The 17,173-nt window shown below is 41.7% G+C and overlaps 1 protein-coding gene across 1 annotated transcript; it reads right to left on the bottom strand.

The window, feature by feature from the left end:
• Positions 1 to 208: 208 nt before the first annotated feature.
• On the bottom strand, positions 209 to 1,888 carry LOC310953458 (general transcription factor II-I repeat domain-containing protein 2A-like; the record flags this gene model as incomplete). The annotated part of the gene is made up of 1 exon (XM_083922495.1): positions 209 to 1,888. One exon carries the CDS (start codon positions 1,886 to 1,888, stop codon positions 209 to 211), a length of 1,680 nt encoding a protein of 559 aa, XP_083778621.1.
• Between the last annotated feature and the right edge of the window lie 15,285 nt (positions 1,889 to 17,173).

The following is a 17,173-nucleotide window of genomic DNA, read 5'->3' as shown; positions in this document are numbered from 1 at the left end:
AAAAAGTGCAGATTTTTTTGGATTACTATTATAACTATTGAATAAAGCGAGAACTAAATAAAAGTGCAATGAAAACCATGTTTGTAATGGATTTAGTTTGAACTGAACTTAATTTGAACTATTTTTACACTACCTTTTACACATGACGTTTCAAGTAACATTCTGAAAAGGCACTGACTCACCTACACTTGGCTCAGTAACAGCTGTCTTAATGAGATACCTGTGGCCTCCCCTGCTGGTGCACTATCCTATCAATATCAATGTCAATGTTTGTGCTTCCAATTTGCATGAGCTGGAATAGAGTTTCATCCGTCAACCTGTTTCTATCTTTTGATTTAATGTGCTTCATTGTAGAAAAGCTGGTCTCACATATGTAAGTGCTCCCGAACATGCTGGCCATGGAAAGGGAAAAATCCCTAAGCAACGGGAAACGGGACTCAGGTAGCAGTCTCCAGAATGAAATTCCCTTCTCGTTTCTCCGTGACTGAAAGAAGGGGTCCGACTGGAGTTCGCACAGTTCCAGCTGCAACTCCACAGGTTGTTCACTGACAGCGGCAGAGATGGGGTCTGTGAACAATGCAACTCGTGGTTGCATGGCGTGGAAATCTTGGAAGCGCTCACTGAACTGCTTCTGCAGAGTTTCTATGTCGGTTCTGTACTTTGGAAACAGTTTCTCACATTCAGGAACATCTTTGCGCATCTCTTCACAGGAGGGAAAGTGTGCCAAATTTGGAGACGCGGATGAGAAATTGTCTCGGAACAGGGCCAGTTTGCGCTGAAAAGCGCGTATGTGTGCGTACAGGTCCGACACAGTTTGGCATCTCCCCTGCAGCTGTATATTGAGATGATTCAAATGTGACGTAATATCCGAAAGAAAGGCCATGTCACACAGAAAAGTTGTGTCACGGAGTTTGCGGCAATACGCACTTGTATCACAGTGAAGGCAGTCCTCCAAAAACACAGGGATTTCATTGCGCAGCGCAAAAAACCTCTCCAAACATTTTCCGCGGCTCATCCACCTGATATCAGTGTGCATCTGTAAATCACCGTAGGTGGCATTCACCTCTTCCAAAAAGGCAACAAATTTCCTGTGATTAAGAGCCCTGTTACCCCCTCGAATTAGATTAGTAACTTTGGTCACTAAATCCATGACGTGGCTGAAGTTAATCGTTTTTGCGCACAGGGCCTCCTGATGTATGATACAATGCAGTACGGGGCAGTCAACTCCGCTTTGATGGAGGAGCCCAGCGAATCCTGTGCGGCTTCCCTGCATGGACGGCGCGCCGTCGGTGACAACAGCTGAAAGTTTGTTAAAGCCCCCGTGCTCGCTTACTACAGCTTTTACAGCGTTGAATATGTCCGTGCCCTTAGTGGTATCATGCAAAGACACCAGTTTCAATAATTCCTCATGCTCTTCAAATGAACTGTCAATGGTTCTTGAGAAAATGAGGAGCTGGCTCACATCTGTACTCTCATCTAGCGCCAGAGAGAAATATTTGCAGTTATGCATTAATTCTTTTACCTTCTCCTCAACATGATTTTGAATGTCAAAAATTCTTCGCGTCACTGTACGACGAGACAGAGAGACTGTTTCAAAGTTTTTAGCCATGTTTTCGTCTCCAAATGATTTAGCCATCTCCATTGCACAGCGCTTAACCATCTCGCCGTCGGATAGGGGCTTCTTTGCTTTTGCGAGCTCAAGGGTAACAGCATAAGAGGCCTTAAGAGCCGACTCTTGTACAGTTGTGGTTTTGGTGAAAAGGCTCTGCTGTCGGTGTATTTTTCCCTTTAAGTCAGCGATGATAGCGGCTCTAGCGGCTCCACTGTATTTGTCATATTTGTCATGGTGCAAGGTGTTGTAGTGGCGCCTTAAATTGAAATCTTTCATGACTGATATTGTTTCGAGACACACTAAACACATTGGTTTGCCTTTGAATGAAGTGAAGAGGTAATCTGTTTCCCATCTTGCCTGGAAGACACGGTTTTCTTGGTCAAGTTTCCTTCTTTTCGTGGACATGTCTGCCTGTTACTGACTGCCGCCTTTTTTTCAAAACGTAGAGACCTCTTCTTCGGCCACTTGCTTTGCGGAAAAACCCATTTGCGCCCTCTATCGGTTGGAGGTAAAATTACACCCGTGGTTAGAGCCTTCAAAATCAGTGAAGCCAATGATTAATATTAAATTACTTGCGGGCCGCACCAAGTCATGATGCGGGCCACATGCGGCCCGCGGGCCGCCAGTTGCCCTTCCCTGCTCTAGATAGAGAATAGAACATTTCTCCAGACGCCTGTTACATCCGATGTCCCTCCTGCTAATAAATGCCTGCTGGCGCACTAAACTACCAACGACTCTGCTGACTCCAGAAAGCCTGTGAATGTTCTCATTCGTCCAGGTCATCGTTATCCTCAAAGCAATTTCAGTCAAAAACAACTGGACTGGTTGTTTGTCTAGGAAGACGTTTCACCTCTCATCCAAGAGGCTTCATCAGTTCATGTACGCATCTGACCAGGCTGGGACTGGTCCAACTAACTGATCTCCACACCAGTTAGTTGGACCAGTCCCAGCCTCCTGTAGAATTTGAATTACGCAATATATACTCTGTGAGGTCCTTCTGATTTGACTAAAGTATTGTGTGTAAAATTCCTACACACCTTATCCCAGTAACCAGAAAAAAAACAGCATTATAGGTTTAATTACTGCTTCTTCCCTCAGTATGAGGTCATTTGGAGTTTATTTTGATTGATTGTAATGCCTTTCCTTAAATATTTTAAAAGCTACTTGAGACCAGTGTTACTCAGGAGAGCATGTTGTAATGAAAAACAAACCTCAATCTTCGACTAACTGAAAATAGCTGTACATGCATGCAGATAATGACATGTAATGAGTTTTGTCCCCAAAGGAAAGTGAGACACCCAAAGGTGACATTTATCAGTCTGTGTATTTGTGTAAATCTGAAGACCCCAAATAGGACATTAAAATTATTCGTCCCCAATCTAAAGGTAAAAATTCTGTATGGACAAAAAGTTGTTTAAAACTAAAATACCAACTGATTTTCATAATCTGGGAACTCCCAGTAATATATTCCACTTACCAGCATCTCTTTAAACCATTCAGAAAGTGGTGTCCTCTAAGGGGGGGTGTTGAAATGTCCGCCCCAAAAGTGGACGGACGGACGGATGTGTGCGTGTGCAGCCAGATTATGAGGCCATTTTAATTCTCCCTCTCCCCTTGTGGACAGGTGCTGGAGCTCAGAGCGGCGACCCAATCCCTGGTGGCGGGTTCTTCATTTCTCAGTTGCGTGGGTGTGCAGTGTCACGGGTGATATTTTTTTTGGTTTGTTTCGCCCTCCTTTTTGGTTTCAGGTCGCCGTGGCAAGCCCAGCTCTGTCCATCCCCTTTTATTGGCCCAGTTTTATTGACCACCTCGCCACACTGAACAATCATAGAAATCAAGTGTATATGAAAGAACACAGCCAGTAACTGATATAGGTGATTGCAAAACATTTTCTTTCAGCTCCCAGGAGTATTTTCCATTTTGCCCCACTGTAAGACAGAAACACAGCAAGAAGTATTACTGTCAAATTGTTCATAATTTTAAGAATAAATATTACTGACACTGTACTTTTTACAATGAGACATGGATTATACAGGTATGCATGCATTCTTTTTTGAAAATGAGCTTTTCAATATCATATTTAGACAGTGTATAACAAAACTCCCCAACATCTGTGTGAAAGGCATGGAGAAATAATGGGGGGGGGGGGGGGGGGACTGTTACACCTCTGAGCTGGCATTCAAGGTAGTCACAGAGACAGAGAAAAAATTTTAGGTTTCATTTGACCAAAGAATGTATTGCCAGTATGAATCTTTTTTTCTTCATGTTTTTGGGCAAGTTAAATCTTGCAGTTTTGTGCCGTTTTATGAGGAATGTTTTTTTTCTTAGATTGCATTAGACACCAAGCCAAAACTGAGAAAATTGTGGCGTTCACTTTTATAAAGTGATACAATTATGAATCATTTCACATTATAGTGATATTGCACAGGGGGTTTCTTGATTATGTTATATACTGTGAATTTATTTTAAGTCCAATACACAATACACTGCCCAAAACATTAGACTGCTATGTGACTTGCTTGACCCTCAGACTTTGCTGTCCCTTATTAAACTGCAGTTAAAGTTGAAGACATTTTTCTATTTTTATTAGTGGATTTTCCTCATCTACAGTAACAAACTTTAGAAAACATACACAAAGATAGAATTTGTAGGTTCAACATATGCCTTGTAAACATGGTCATGGTTAAACAAACTATTAAAAAAGAAACAGTCTTGTGACAATATAATCAAAATGAATTCTCTGTAAACAATTGAACGGGACCATTTTCATTGATATGACAGTAAAATTACATGAAAGGAGGACATTTTTTTAGTAAAGGGAATTCCCACAACGTACCAAATGTGGGTGTTATTTTGTTTTTCCTCAATGATCATTTTTTAATTCATTTCTTGAACTCTGTTTTAAATAATACTTACATGCACATATTGAATTAGTCATTGGTGGCTGTGAAGATTTTCCTGTAGATACTGGCCACAAACAAATTCATTACTAGAGGAATTATACTGCAAGAAATTAATGCACATATAATCATTTAATTTTGTGCAAAAATATATTCTATAGGTCAGAGAAATATGAAGTCTAAGTAACCTTCTTATGGCCCTAAGTTACAAGAGGGAATTCTCAACTACAAAGACTGTAAAATGGGAAAATACTCAGATTGTCTAATTCAGACTGCTGTATACTTTTTTTGTATTACTTTTTATATTCATCCAAAAATTAGTTGGAAATAATGAGGACTGTTATATTAACATGTAAATATGGACATGTGAGTATTTCTTCTTCCAAAAAAAAGGTTCTATGCTTGTCTGATCATGACATTCAATAGCTTGCTGTACAAAAAAGTGATGCGTTTCATGTGCTTTTGAAGAATTCATGAACAAACATCAATGAGGCAGGTCCTGTTACTTCAGCTAAATCAGTATTAACATACACAATTATATGACTATGTATGATAACATTCTAAGAGAATAACTGTTGAACCCACACATACCATTTGTGTCTGCTTTCTTATTTGCTTTTCTTTTACGTGAGGAAGATACTGAGTTAGGGGCAGGGAAGGGAGGTGGACATGGGGAGGGAGGTGGACACGGGGAGGGAGGTGGACAAAGGAGTGCGTATGAGGGTGAACTCAGTGTCAGACTCTGGGGTAAGCAGAGGTGTCCCTGGTTCAGCTTCATTGTTCGGTGGTAGAGTCTGCCCCATCCTGGTTTCTGGTTCCACTTTTGGGAAGAAAAAAATGTGATGTTGGCATAAGCAGTTGTACACACCAGGGTTTCTTTCAGTATATAACTACCCCAGTGCCCTCCTGGGCCTAAATGGACTCCCCCCCAGGCTAAGCATCAGGGATTTTAAATAAAGAAAATAACTTTTTTACATGACTTTTTAACACAACTAATGCGAGGCTGTTCCCACTGCCGAACTGTTCTCTCCCTGTCTGTGACGGACAGGGAGAGAGTTTCATACACACAAACAGACACACTTTAAATGACAGTGAGAACGTGTTTGTGTGTGTGCATTTGTGTGTGATGGAGAGTATTAATTACAAAATGTGGTAACGATGTGAATGTAGCAGAGCAATGTGTGTAGTTTATTGTCGATGAGTAAATGCTTCAACTCCAAGACCCAAGTCAAGTCCCCTTGTCTGTGCCTGCTACCTACATTTTATCCAAACGGGAAATAAGAGAACGACACTGAAGACTTCTCCCTTCTCCTGATTGATTTTGCTGAGAGTTTGATTGACAGATGGTTCATCCAATATCCTACCAGATATATTTAGAAAGGGCATACCCTTTCCCCTATCTGTTTTTAATGACGCCTTCTCAGATGTTTCAGTGAAACAAACTATCTGACAAGTCAGGTTAGACCATGGGACCAGCCGATGCACAATAAGAGTTTGCCTCCCCCTGCCCCCTATACTATGATTTGGTGTTTGACACTTTATTAGAGCACAAAACAGTTTGCTGTACAAGAACATGTCAGTACCAAATGAAAGAGACATAATACCACTATGGAATCAATCAAGATTCATTATTCCACATCAAATTGTGGAAGGACACAGTTAAAGACTGATGGATAACCAGGTCTGCATTTCCATCCTAAGCCATGTTGTTCACATGTTAAAGAAAAAAAGACTTTGCTTTGCTATATGCAGAAATATGTTGCAAAGGCAGTATTTCAAAAGGAGTCTTGAAAATATAGCATGCACTGTGAGACTTTCATAAATCTTCTTAATTGTAATAAGGGCATTCCTGGCATCTTCTGTGTCCATTTTCCATGGACTGACACACTCGGCTGTAAACCCATCTGGAGCTCTGCTGGCAAGGAGGAGGATGGGATCTAAAAGTTGCCACATTTTATGCCTGGTAAAAGGTGTGTAGTTTGAACAGTACAGCAAACTGACCACTTTGAAAGTTTTGTTGTGAGAATTTGGCATAGGACTCATAGCTGCAGCACTATATATCCACTGCATAGTCACATGCACATCACATGCAACATGGTGGACCATGTTGCATGTGATGTATTGCATTATACAGTTGTGTATGTGTGACTCTTACATCCAAAAATTGGTATCTGCATTTTTTTTTCAGCCACTACTTTGCTCTGTCCCCTCTCTGCTTTAAGAACAACAGGGGCTATCTTTTATGTCTAAACATTACCGTCATCTTACTTCTGGATTAAAATTGTATCTTGTCAATCCTAACAAGAGTTAGAGGTGGCATTCACCATTCCACATGTAATAATCAAGAAAGTGTGTGGTGAGGGGTCTTCCTAACTTATTTATATTTCATGTTGATTTAGTTGAGCGTTAAAAAAACCAAACAACCTTTGCATTAAACCAAAAACAAACTAATAATTTATTTATTTTATTAATAATATTAATTTATTATATTAATTTGGTTAACAATGAAAAATAAAGATTAATAATGGGTATGCAAAGATTTTTTATGCCGTTTTAATTTAGTTGGCAATAAGCAGCCGACCAGAATAAATATGCAGTTATTAGGCTTTGATCTGTACTTCATCTGTACTTCTTCAAAAGCCCCGACAAAAGATATCTAGCAGGCTAAATATCTGGAACTGTGGGGGAATCCAGGAGCCAATGAGAGTACAATGCAGGTTGTGTTTGCGAGGCTCCCTCTATTTTTTTCTGAACCTCAGCCGAGGACCATATTCCTAGGAGACAGTTTGTTTCCTCCACCGAGCACTACTTTGATTTTGCATCCATATTTTATCCAAAGAGGTTAATGAAACTGTTAATGATCTGTTTCCACAAGCTCTGCGTTTTTAAAAATGGCGCTCAGAACATTTATGTTTCTCTTGTTGGTAATCATTATCCGCCCCCAGGCCCTGACGGAAGCAAGACTTGATTCCAGACCTGGTACAAGATTAAGCACTCTGTCCAAGCCGGCCCTCAAAATGCCTTGGTCAAATAGAGTACGCAGGCTGAGGGGAGACCAAGAGACGAGGGCACCTGTAGCAATAGGAACTGTTTTTGTGGCCCTAAATGGAACCTGTCATTGGTGGGGACCAGTGGAGAAGAAAGGAGAAATTCTGCTCCTGGCCTCAGGAGAAGCTACTGAGTGACTCACCAGTGACTTAGGCAGAGTGAAAACAAGACAAGACAACTGGGAAGGGTACAGTAAATCGAGAATTCAGGATTGTCTTGCACAATAAAACCAAGATGAGTGTTAAATTGCTGCAAAAGCAAATAATGTAAGAGAAATATAGCAATGTAAATTTAAAGATCAACTATTAATTACATATTATTTTTTGACAACTGTCTGAAAGAAAAAAATAACCTACCAGTAGATTTGTTGCATCATACACTTTGTTGATGCTGCAATTTTTTTGTTTGTTTGTGTTTCCAATTTTGGCCAAATTTCTTCTTTTGATTTTCAAAATTTTTTTTGTAAGGCTGCTTGGCCCCGCACTGCTTACACGTCTTGCTGGCCACACCAATCCTTTCCTTGCATGTGATGCATTGTTTTTGAGTGGCCATCGCCGTCTGGAACTCCTCTTGCTGGACGAGGCGGGCCTCCTGGGTGCGCAGCGCCTCCGATAAGCGACCTGCCTCCCGAGTCCATACTGGCCAAATTATTCTGTCAGGCCCAGGCAGGAAAGAGGACTCAGGTGCGGAGGTTCGCGGATCAACACTGAATTTATTTGCTTGACGACAGGAACGTGGCACAGAACAAAAACCACAAACAAAAAAATCTCTCCGCACAGGAGGAACAAAAAGAAAGTCGCCAGCAATAAAGTAAAGTACAAAATAAAGTCACTCCGTCCAGGAGGAAAAAACAAAAGGCAAAGTGAACAAAATAATTAATTAAACAAGGACGCTCCAACCAGGAGGGAAAAACAATGGACAAACAAGAATTTAAAAACACTACATTTACTTTAACAAAACAAGAAATACTATCCTGAACGTGAAAAGAAAGGTTGACACACAAAACCGGCAATTCACCATTGAATGGACAGAGAAGTTTTTGTTTCTAACCGTCACTGTGAAGCCTGTGTTTTTTGTGTCAAGAGTATAACTTGATATGGTATTTTAAGAAAAATCATGCTAACTTTAACACCACTTTACCACTGAAATGTAAAAAATACTCTGCATTTACATTACATTAATTTTTGTCAGTCTAGTTTTTGATGAATAGCTAATGTTTCATATGTACTTTTAAGATTGGTAAAGTAACTAGTAACTGAAGTAATCAGTTAATGTAGTGGAGTAAAAAGTAGAGTATTTCCACTGATTTGTAGTGGCGTAGAAGTATAAAGGAGCATAAAAAGAAAATACTAGGTAAGTAGGGGGCAGAGCCTCAAACTTGTACTTTAGTACAATAATTGTTGAGTGTAAACCTCTGGTTAACAGGCATGTTCATTTAATAAGGATTGCTACTATTTCTATTGATAAATAAATATGTTGAGTATAGACCTTTTCAAAGTTGTAAACATAAACATTCTAAATGTGTCCAAGTTTGATTCCTGTTGCAGTAAATGTGAACGACATCAACTGACAAAAGGGTCTATACAGTTTACCTATTCAGAGGGAAATTCAGCTTCTCAGAAGAATTGCGTTTATCAAATAATCGATCATCAATTGATAAAATGAAACAACTATTGGTTAATGAATTACTCAATAATTTGCATCCCTAGTTGCCATGGGACAGTTGCCCAGTTTGCCTGGTAGGTAATCCAGCCTTGGCCGTTGGTGCCAAAACCAATCATCTTGTCACTGATGTCAATCCTACTGCTATAGTGTATTTCTGCCGTACAACAGAACATCTCATAAAAATGAATGGTTCACAGAAAAAACAGGAAAGCATGCCAGCACCATACCCCTTTAAAATAGCTAAATCAGACAATGCTAGTATTTAACAGACAAGAGGTTTAAAGTTTGAATGTAAGATGAGGACAAAATAGCGGCCGTGGAGAATCCAGCGAGATCCACCAAGATGCATGATGTCTTTGTCAGTATCTTATAGAGTAACATGAGGGCAGCCATCAGCAGTACTTACTGCAATATAGGTCATGCTAATTGTGGCAACACTGAGCTTTAGGCTGTGTATACACAGCTCTGTGCTGAGGTCATACAGGGTGAGCAGCAGGAGGCTCTGAATGTACGCAGCATCTGGCTACAGTCCCGTCCACCGGCAAAGTGTCAGGAGCAAATCATCTGTTCTTCAGTAGAGATGAAACAGTTGGCGGTGATCAATCACGGTTATCAGTATTATCGTTGAATTATTCAAATGTGGAGATGCTCAAAAAGTACTGAAATCAGTGCCTGAAGGGGGGACCTTCACTGCAGAGTAGGTGAGGAAGGAGTTGTGCAGACTCCGCCCAGGCAAGGCAGCAGGTCCCGACGGTGTCAGCCCGAGGGTCCTCAAAGCATGTGCAACCCAGCTGTGTGGAGTACTGCAGTACATCTACAACCTCAGCCTGAGTCTTGAGAAGGTCCCTTTTCTGTGGAAGACATCCTGCCTGGTACCAGTACCAAAGAAGGTGCGTCCCAGCGCCTCCGAAGACTACAAACCGGTGGCGCTGACGTCGCACCTGATGAAGTCCCTGGAGAGGCTGGTTCTTTCACTTCTTCGGCCCTTGGTCAGCTCATCACTGGACCCTCTACAGTTTGCCTACCAGCCAAGTCTAGGTGTGGAGGACGCTATCATCTTCCTGCTCAACCGTGCCTGCACCCACCTTGACAGAGCGGGAACCACTGTGAGAATCTTGTTCATGGACTTCTCCAGTGCCTTCAATACCATCCGGCCTGCTCTGTGGGACGTAAGCTGACGGCGATGCAGGTGGACCTTCCCCTGGTTTCCTGGATTACGGATTACTTGACGGGTCGACCACAGTATGTCAGACTGCAGGACAGAGTGTCTGACACTGTGGTCAGCAGTACTGGAGCTCCACAGGGAACTGTTCTTTCCCCATTTCTGTTCACCCTGTACACCTCAGACTTTCAGTTCCTCTCTGAGTCCTGCCACCTGCAGAAGTTTGCTGACATACTGCAATTGTTGGCTTTGTCAGTGAGGGAAAGGAGGAGGAATACAGGGGTGTTGTGGACTCCTTCGTCGACTGGTGTGCAGCTAATCACCTGATTCTAAACGCCACCAAGACTAAGGAGCTAGTGGTGGATTTCCGCAGGAGTAAATCTGCCCCCACACCCATCTCCATCAACGGCGTGACCGTGGATGTTGTCCAGGATTACAAATACCTTGGAGTATACCTGGACAACAAACTGGACTGGTCCAAGAACACTGAGGCTGTCTACAAGAAGGGCCAGTCGTCTCCATTTCCTGAGGAGGCTCCGGTCATTCAATGTATGTAACACCATGCTGCGGATGTTCTACCAGTCAGTGGTAGCCAGTGCCATCTTCTTTGCTGTTGTGTGCTGGGGCAGCAGACTGAGGGCAGCAGACGCAAAGAGGATCAGTAAGATCATCAGGAAGGCTGGCTCCGTCCTGGGGGTCAAACTGGTCTCTTTGGTGGCGGTGTCTGAGAGGCGGATGCTGTCTAAACTGCACAGCATCCTGGACAACAACTCTCATCCTCTCCACCAGCTGCTGACCTCCAGCAGAAGCACCTTCTGCCACAGACTCATTCTCCCCCAGTGTAATACTGAACACCGGAGGAAGTCTTTTCTTCCGGCGGCCATCAAACTTTATAATTCATCTCCCCCTGGTCAGGTAAGGAACAGTGGAGACACTGTATCCTGAAAATGTCACTTTGTCACTTTATATCATCACTGCACCACTTTATTCAGTTGTACTGTCACTCAGGGCCTACTCACACTGTCCTTCTGGCCGGGGCCAAAACCGGTTTTTCATCTAAAGCCTAGTACCTTTAAGCAGTGTGAGTGCACCCGCTCCGCGCACAACTGCGGCCAGCGGGCCGTCCACGGCCCGCTTGAAAGAGGTGGGCTTTAGCGGAGTCGTTTGCACATGTACGAGCACGAGCGTGCGCACATGTACGAGCACGAGCGTGCGCACGTGGGCGAGCACGAGCCCTGCGGCAGTAGCGTTATGTCCGCCTGTTCGGACATGTAAATAGAAGGACGGACCATGCGCGGACATATAACAACAACAACAAAGGTTCATGGTGGTGTGATGCGGAGTGGGGAGTGTTTACTGCAGAATTGGTCGGATGGAAATATTCAAAAACAGTCGACAAGACGCACAAAAACTCCGAGGTCTGTGGAAAGATTTGTAAACAAAGCCACACACACGCGATCAATGCGTGTGACGTGTTACGGCGTGATGGTGTTTGGACAGCAAGAAGCATTGGCCGGCCCTGGCAGTGTGAGTACAAACGGGGCTGGGGCGCGGGGGGGAGAGGGAGGGGGGACAAGTACCCTAAAGCCCGGGTCGCGGTCTGGAAGGACAGTGTGAGTACGCTCTTACTTAAGTGAGAAATGCTGCTATACTTTACACTGTCACTTTATACCACCACTACATCACTTATTTTTGTGGTACTGTAACTTACTGCTGCTACACTTACACTGTCTCTTTATATCACCACTACATCACTTTATTTATTATTAATGGTACTGTAACTATCTGCTGCTACATTTACTGTGCTTAGGACATGCTGCTACATTTCACTGTGGTTTACTGTAACTTACTGTAACTTACTTCAGTACAAAATGCTGCTACACTCAACTGTGCCATACTGTCACTTAGTTATGTAGGAAATGCTGCTACATTTTTAACATTTTTAACACTTATAACTTATCGCTCCTTCTCACTTATTAGTTTGTACTTATTTCATTTCAATCTGCTGCTAAACTGCACAGCGCGTATTGTTGTCTATTGTATATACCTACGCTTAACCACGATGTCTGTTGCACTTTGTCACACTTAGTTCATTGCTTGATTTATCTGATGTTAGCTTTATTTTGATTTGATTTATGTTTTTATGCTCATTGTTACTCTGATCCTTTTCCACCTTTGTATTGAAATAATTTCCCTCTGGATAAATAAAGCTTCTTGAATCTTGAATCTTGAACTGGGGTGTGAATGGCACAATGCACTTTAATTTGTATTAACATTAAATCAATAACATACCCAATACCTTGGCAACATAAAAAAGACCCCAGTGGGTTAAAAGGCTGAGGAAATGCTGATTTTTCTTCTTGCCTGTTAAAGGGAAGGTTTTCAACGCTACTGTGCTCAAAGGGGGAATTGTTGGGTCTCTGTAAATCCTATATAAGTCATAGAGTGTGGTCTTTACCTACTTCGTAAAGTGTCCTGAGATAACTTTTGTTGTGATTTAGCACTGTAAATAGAATTTAATTGAAAATATTTTTTTCTATACAGAATTTCTTTTTTCACACTGTGACTACTAAGTACATTTTAAGCAAAGTATTAGTAATGATCCACAATGAATTTACGTACAATATCTCTCATCTCATCTCATCTCATCTCATCTCATCTTCATCCGCTTATCCGGGGTCGGGTACAATATATTTTATAAAAAAAACAAAAACAAATAGAAGTGATGTGACATTTGCCTGCATATATCCCTGCATTGCAAAGAATTTACAGAAGTAGTAAAACCTGCAGGCTACACCGTGGTGTAGTGGTTAGCACTGTCGCCTCACAGCAGGAAGGTTCAAGGTTCGCCTGGGCCTTTCTGTGTGGAGTTTGCATGTTCTCCCCGTGTCTGCGTGGGTTTCCTCCGAGTACTCCGGTTTCCTCCCACAGTCCAAAGACATGCACCTGTTTAATTAAATCCTCTAAAAATGTGAGGTGTGAATGGTCTGTCTCTGTTCGTCTCTGTGTGCCCTGCGATAGACTGGCGTACTGTCCAGGGTTTACCCCGCCTCACGCCCGATGTCAGCTGGGATCGGCTCCAGCCCCCCCGGGATAAGCGGTTGAAGATGAATGAATGAGTAAAACCTGCCTGTAGCAGGATACTTGTAGTAAATTAATACAAACTTCAGCAGATTCTGAACAACATAAAAAGCTGGCCCTGTTGACAAAGAAACAATAGAGAACCTACGTGTGCCATATTTGCATATGTGTGGCTCTCATTCGGAAAACATGCGCTAGAAAAAGTGACAGTCAATGGAGGTATTGAAAATGAATATCGGCATTGAAACAAGTTTAAGCACTAAAAAAAAAGTTCAATTAAATTAAAACAAACATTAAAACATAATCTTACAATCATGATATGTTCTTTTATATTGATATTTCTTAGCAATAATTTTTTTTCAATCTTAATCTTTAATTTTTTTCTTGAGGTCTGTCTTTTTTCATTGTCACCGGTTTTCAGTTTCAACTTTCTGTCACTCTTTTGGAGTGGAGAGGAGGGGCTTGAGGGGAGAGACAAGGAGGGGGCCTTTAAGGATAATTTGCATACTTTAAGCACCGTGATCTGTGATCACGACAGTGTGGCCATCCTCTCAGATGCCTGATATGACCACATATCTGCAATGGCTTCCACAATTTTACCAGATCTCAAGTAAGTCTGTATTTCTGCCAATGTTTTTGTCATATATAGTCCCTACAGTTATATGCTTTTTTTCAAATTTTCACTGCATCAGGGGGCTGTTGCAGGAAGGTAGAATTAAAAAAAAAAGCCAAACTTGATCTAGTCTGTACTGATCATTCTGGTTAAATTAGTTGCACATACACCAAACCAGGATGAGACGCTACGGCTTTGTCAAGCGAGGTATAAGTAATTCTGACGAGTGCAGGTTCACGGGAGAGGGAGACCGCAAGGTCGAGCACAGATTTACTGATACAGACACGGAAAAGGCATATGCAGCACCCTTCTCTGCCTCAACAGCAAAATCTAATGGAAATGTATTAGGAAGTGAAGCATGTCATAAGTATATAAGGAAATTCAGCTGCTTTTATTAAACAATGAAAAAAGGGGTGATGGGCAATATCAGACGGATTGAATAAGCAAATGTTCAAAAATATATACCTGTCATTTGTGTCACTTTCATTTTCACAAATGAACAGGTGAACACAATGCAAATGTGAGCAGTGGAACTGAACTCCTTCAAAGGAACAACACGCAGCCATTGGTTCAGATATGTGGACGATACGTAGGTTAAAATCAAATCCAAACACTGACACTGTCTGTCTGTCTACAGCAGGTACACAGAGTTATATTATTAACTGTCACTGATATATACACATATGAAGGGTCTCTGTCTCTCTCTGAGCTAATTTTATTTACAGCGCATTGTATCTTAATCTATAACAATATATGGCATTCATTTGTTGATAATATTTTGTATTAAGAATCTGAATCAGTTAAATAACTAAAGTTACCAAAAGAATGTAGTGGAGTAAAAAGTACAATATTTCTTCTGTAATGTAGTGGAGTAGAGGTATAAAGTAGCATCAAATGTTATTAATCAAGTACCTCAAAATTGTACTTCAATTCAATTTTATGTATAGTGTCAAATCATAACAAAAGTTTTCTCAGGACACTTTACAGAGTAGGTAAAGACCACACTCTGTGACTTATTTATGATTTACATAGACCCAACAATTCCTCTGTAGAGTGTGCGCGCGTATAGAAAGACCTCAAAAGTAGGCCTGTGAATGTTCTCATTTGTCCAGGTCATCGTTATCCTCAAAGCAATTTCAGTCAAAAGCAACTGGACTGGCTATTTGTCTAGGAAGGCGTTTCACCTCTCATCCAAGAGGCTTCATTCAATTCAATTCAATTCAATTTCATTTATAGTGTCGAATCATAACAAAAGTTATCTCAGGACACTTTACAGAGTAGGTAAAGACCACACTCAATGACTTATTTATGATTTACATAGACCCAACAATTCCTCTGTAGAGTACGGTGGCAACGAAAACCTTCCCTATACGGGCTGATTTTTATTAAAACAGTGAGTAGGTTTATGTACACTCTGGCTAAAACCAATCGAATCTAATAGAGAGATAAACGCAGTACTAAGGCTATTATTAACAACGTCCACATGAATATTAAAATCTCCTACAATGATTACTTTATCAGATTTAAGGACTAAATTTGACAGAAACTCTGAGAATTCAGACAGAAATTCAGAGTACGGACCAGGAGCACGGTACACTATGACAAATATAATTGGCTGCACAGTTTTCCAGGTTGAATGTGAAAGACTAAGAACAAGACTTTCAAATGAATTATACTTTAGATTAGGTTTAATTAACAGGTCTGAGTCATAAATAGCTGCAACGCCTCCTCCTCGACCACTGCCTCGAGGAATATGAGTATTAATATGACTGGGAGGAGTGGATTCATTTAGGCTAACATATTCTTCATGACACAGCCAGGTTTCAGTCAGACAGAGTAAATCAATATGGTTATCTGATATCAGATCGTTTACTAATACAGCTTTAGATGACCTGATGAGATCTGATGTTTAAAAGTCCACATTTTATTTTCTGATTTTGGTGCATAGTCGCAGATTTTGCGTTGATTTGTATCAAGCTTTTCGGTATAGCTCCTCTTCTGTTCATTTTTGATCTGATTAATTTAAATGATCGTGGGGCAGACAGTGTTTGTATACTATACTGAGTTTGAAAATGCTCCACAGGGAGCGCAGAGAGGTGTGTAAGACTGCCACTCTGCTTCCTGGGCACCTGCGACTCTGCTTCCTGATCCCAACACTGGGTTGTCATGGTTTTAGACCGCTAACAACTGCGTCCAGGTTCTTAGATACGAGAGCAGCACCCTCCAAAGTAGAATGAATACCATCTCTCTTAATAAGACCAGGTTTTCCCCAGAAAGACTGCCAATTATCTACGAAGCCCACATTATTTACCGGACAGCGACGGAATGATGACATGCGGCTATACATGTCATTGCAAGTCAAGTTGGGCAGGGGACCAGAGAAAATTACGGAGTCCGACATGGTGTGTGCTTATGCAAAAACTAACTCCACATTAATTTTAGTGACCTCCAATTGACGTAATCGGGTGTCATTACCGCCGACGTGAATAACAATCTTACCATATTTACGTTTATCCTTAGCCAGTCATTTCAAATAGGATTCAATGTCGCCCGCTCTGGACCCTGTTTGAAACGTGAACGGGTGGATGGCCAATGGCTTCAATTAAGAACTATGCTTCCTCTCAGTCACCCAGGAGGACCCTGGCTGCTCAGGAATTGCCGCGGGAGGGCTAGCAGGGGCTAACGCTACACTATGTGGCTTCGCACCGGCTAAAGTTATAGGGGGCCGGCTAGCTGCCGTAGCGTAAGACTGAGCTTCCATGGTGGAGCTTCCGGATCCTGATATAAATAGCGCTGGTTGGTGCGCTTCAATGGGTCAGCTGACCGCGAACTATACTAAGATTATAATTTATGATGAATGTATGGGGAATTGAGGTGTTCTGTGTAAACAATGGCACAGCCATATGGAGGGTTGTTAGTGCAACATTGTGACGTGAAAGTTAATGGGAGGTTTTTTGTTTGGGTATTCTGTTTCTGTTTATGTGTTGAAACCCCTGTGCTGGGATAATTGGTTTGCCCAGGGGAGGGGCCAAAGGGTATTTAAAGGAAGCTTGAGCGGGGCATTTCGGCTGAGAGGCATGTGGGTCCTAATT

Source organism: Echiichthys vipera, assembly GCF_963691815.1.
Source record: "Echiichthys vipera genome assembly, chromosome: 11".
Lineage (NCBI taxonomy): Eukaryota > Metazoa > Chordata > Actinopteri > Perciformes > Trachinidae > Echiichthys > Echiichthys vipera.
This window is presented reverse-complemented; position numbering and strand designations above follow the sequence as displayed.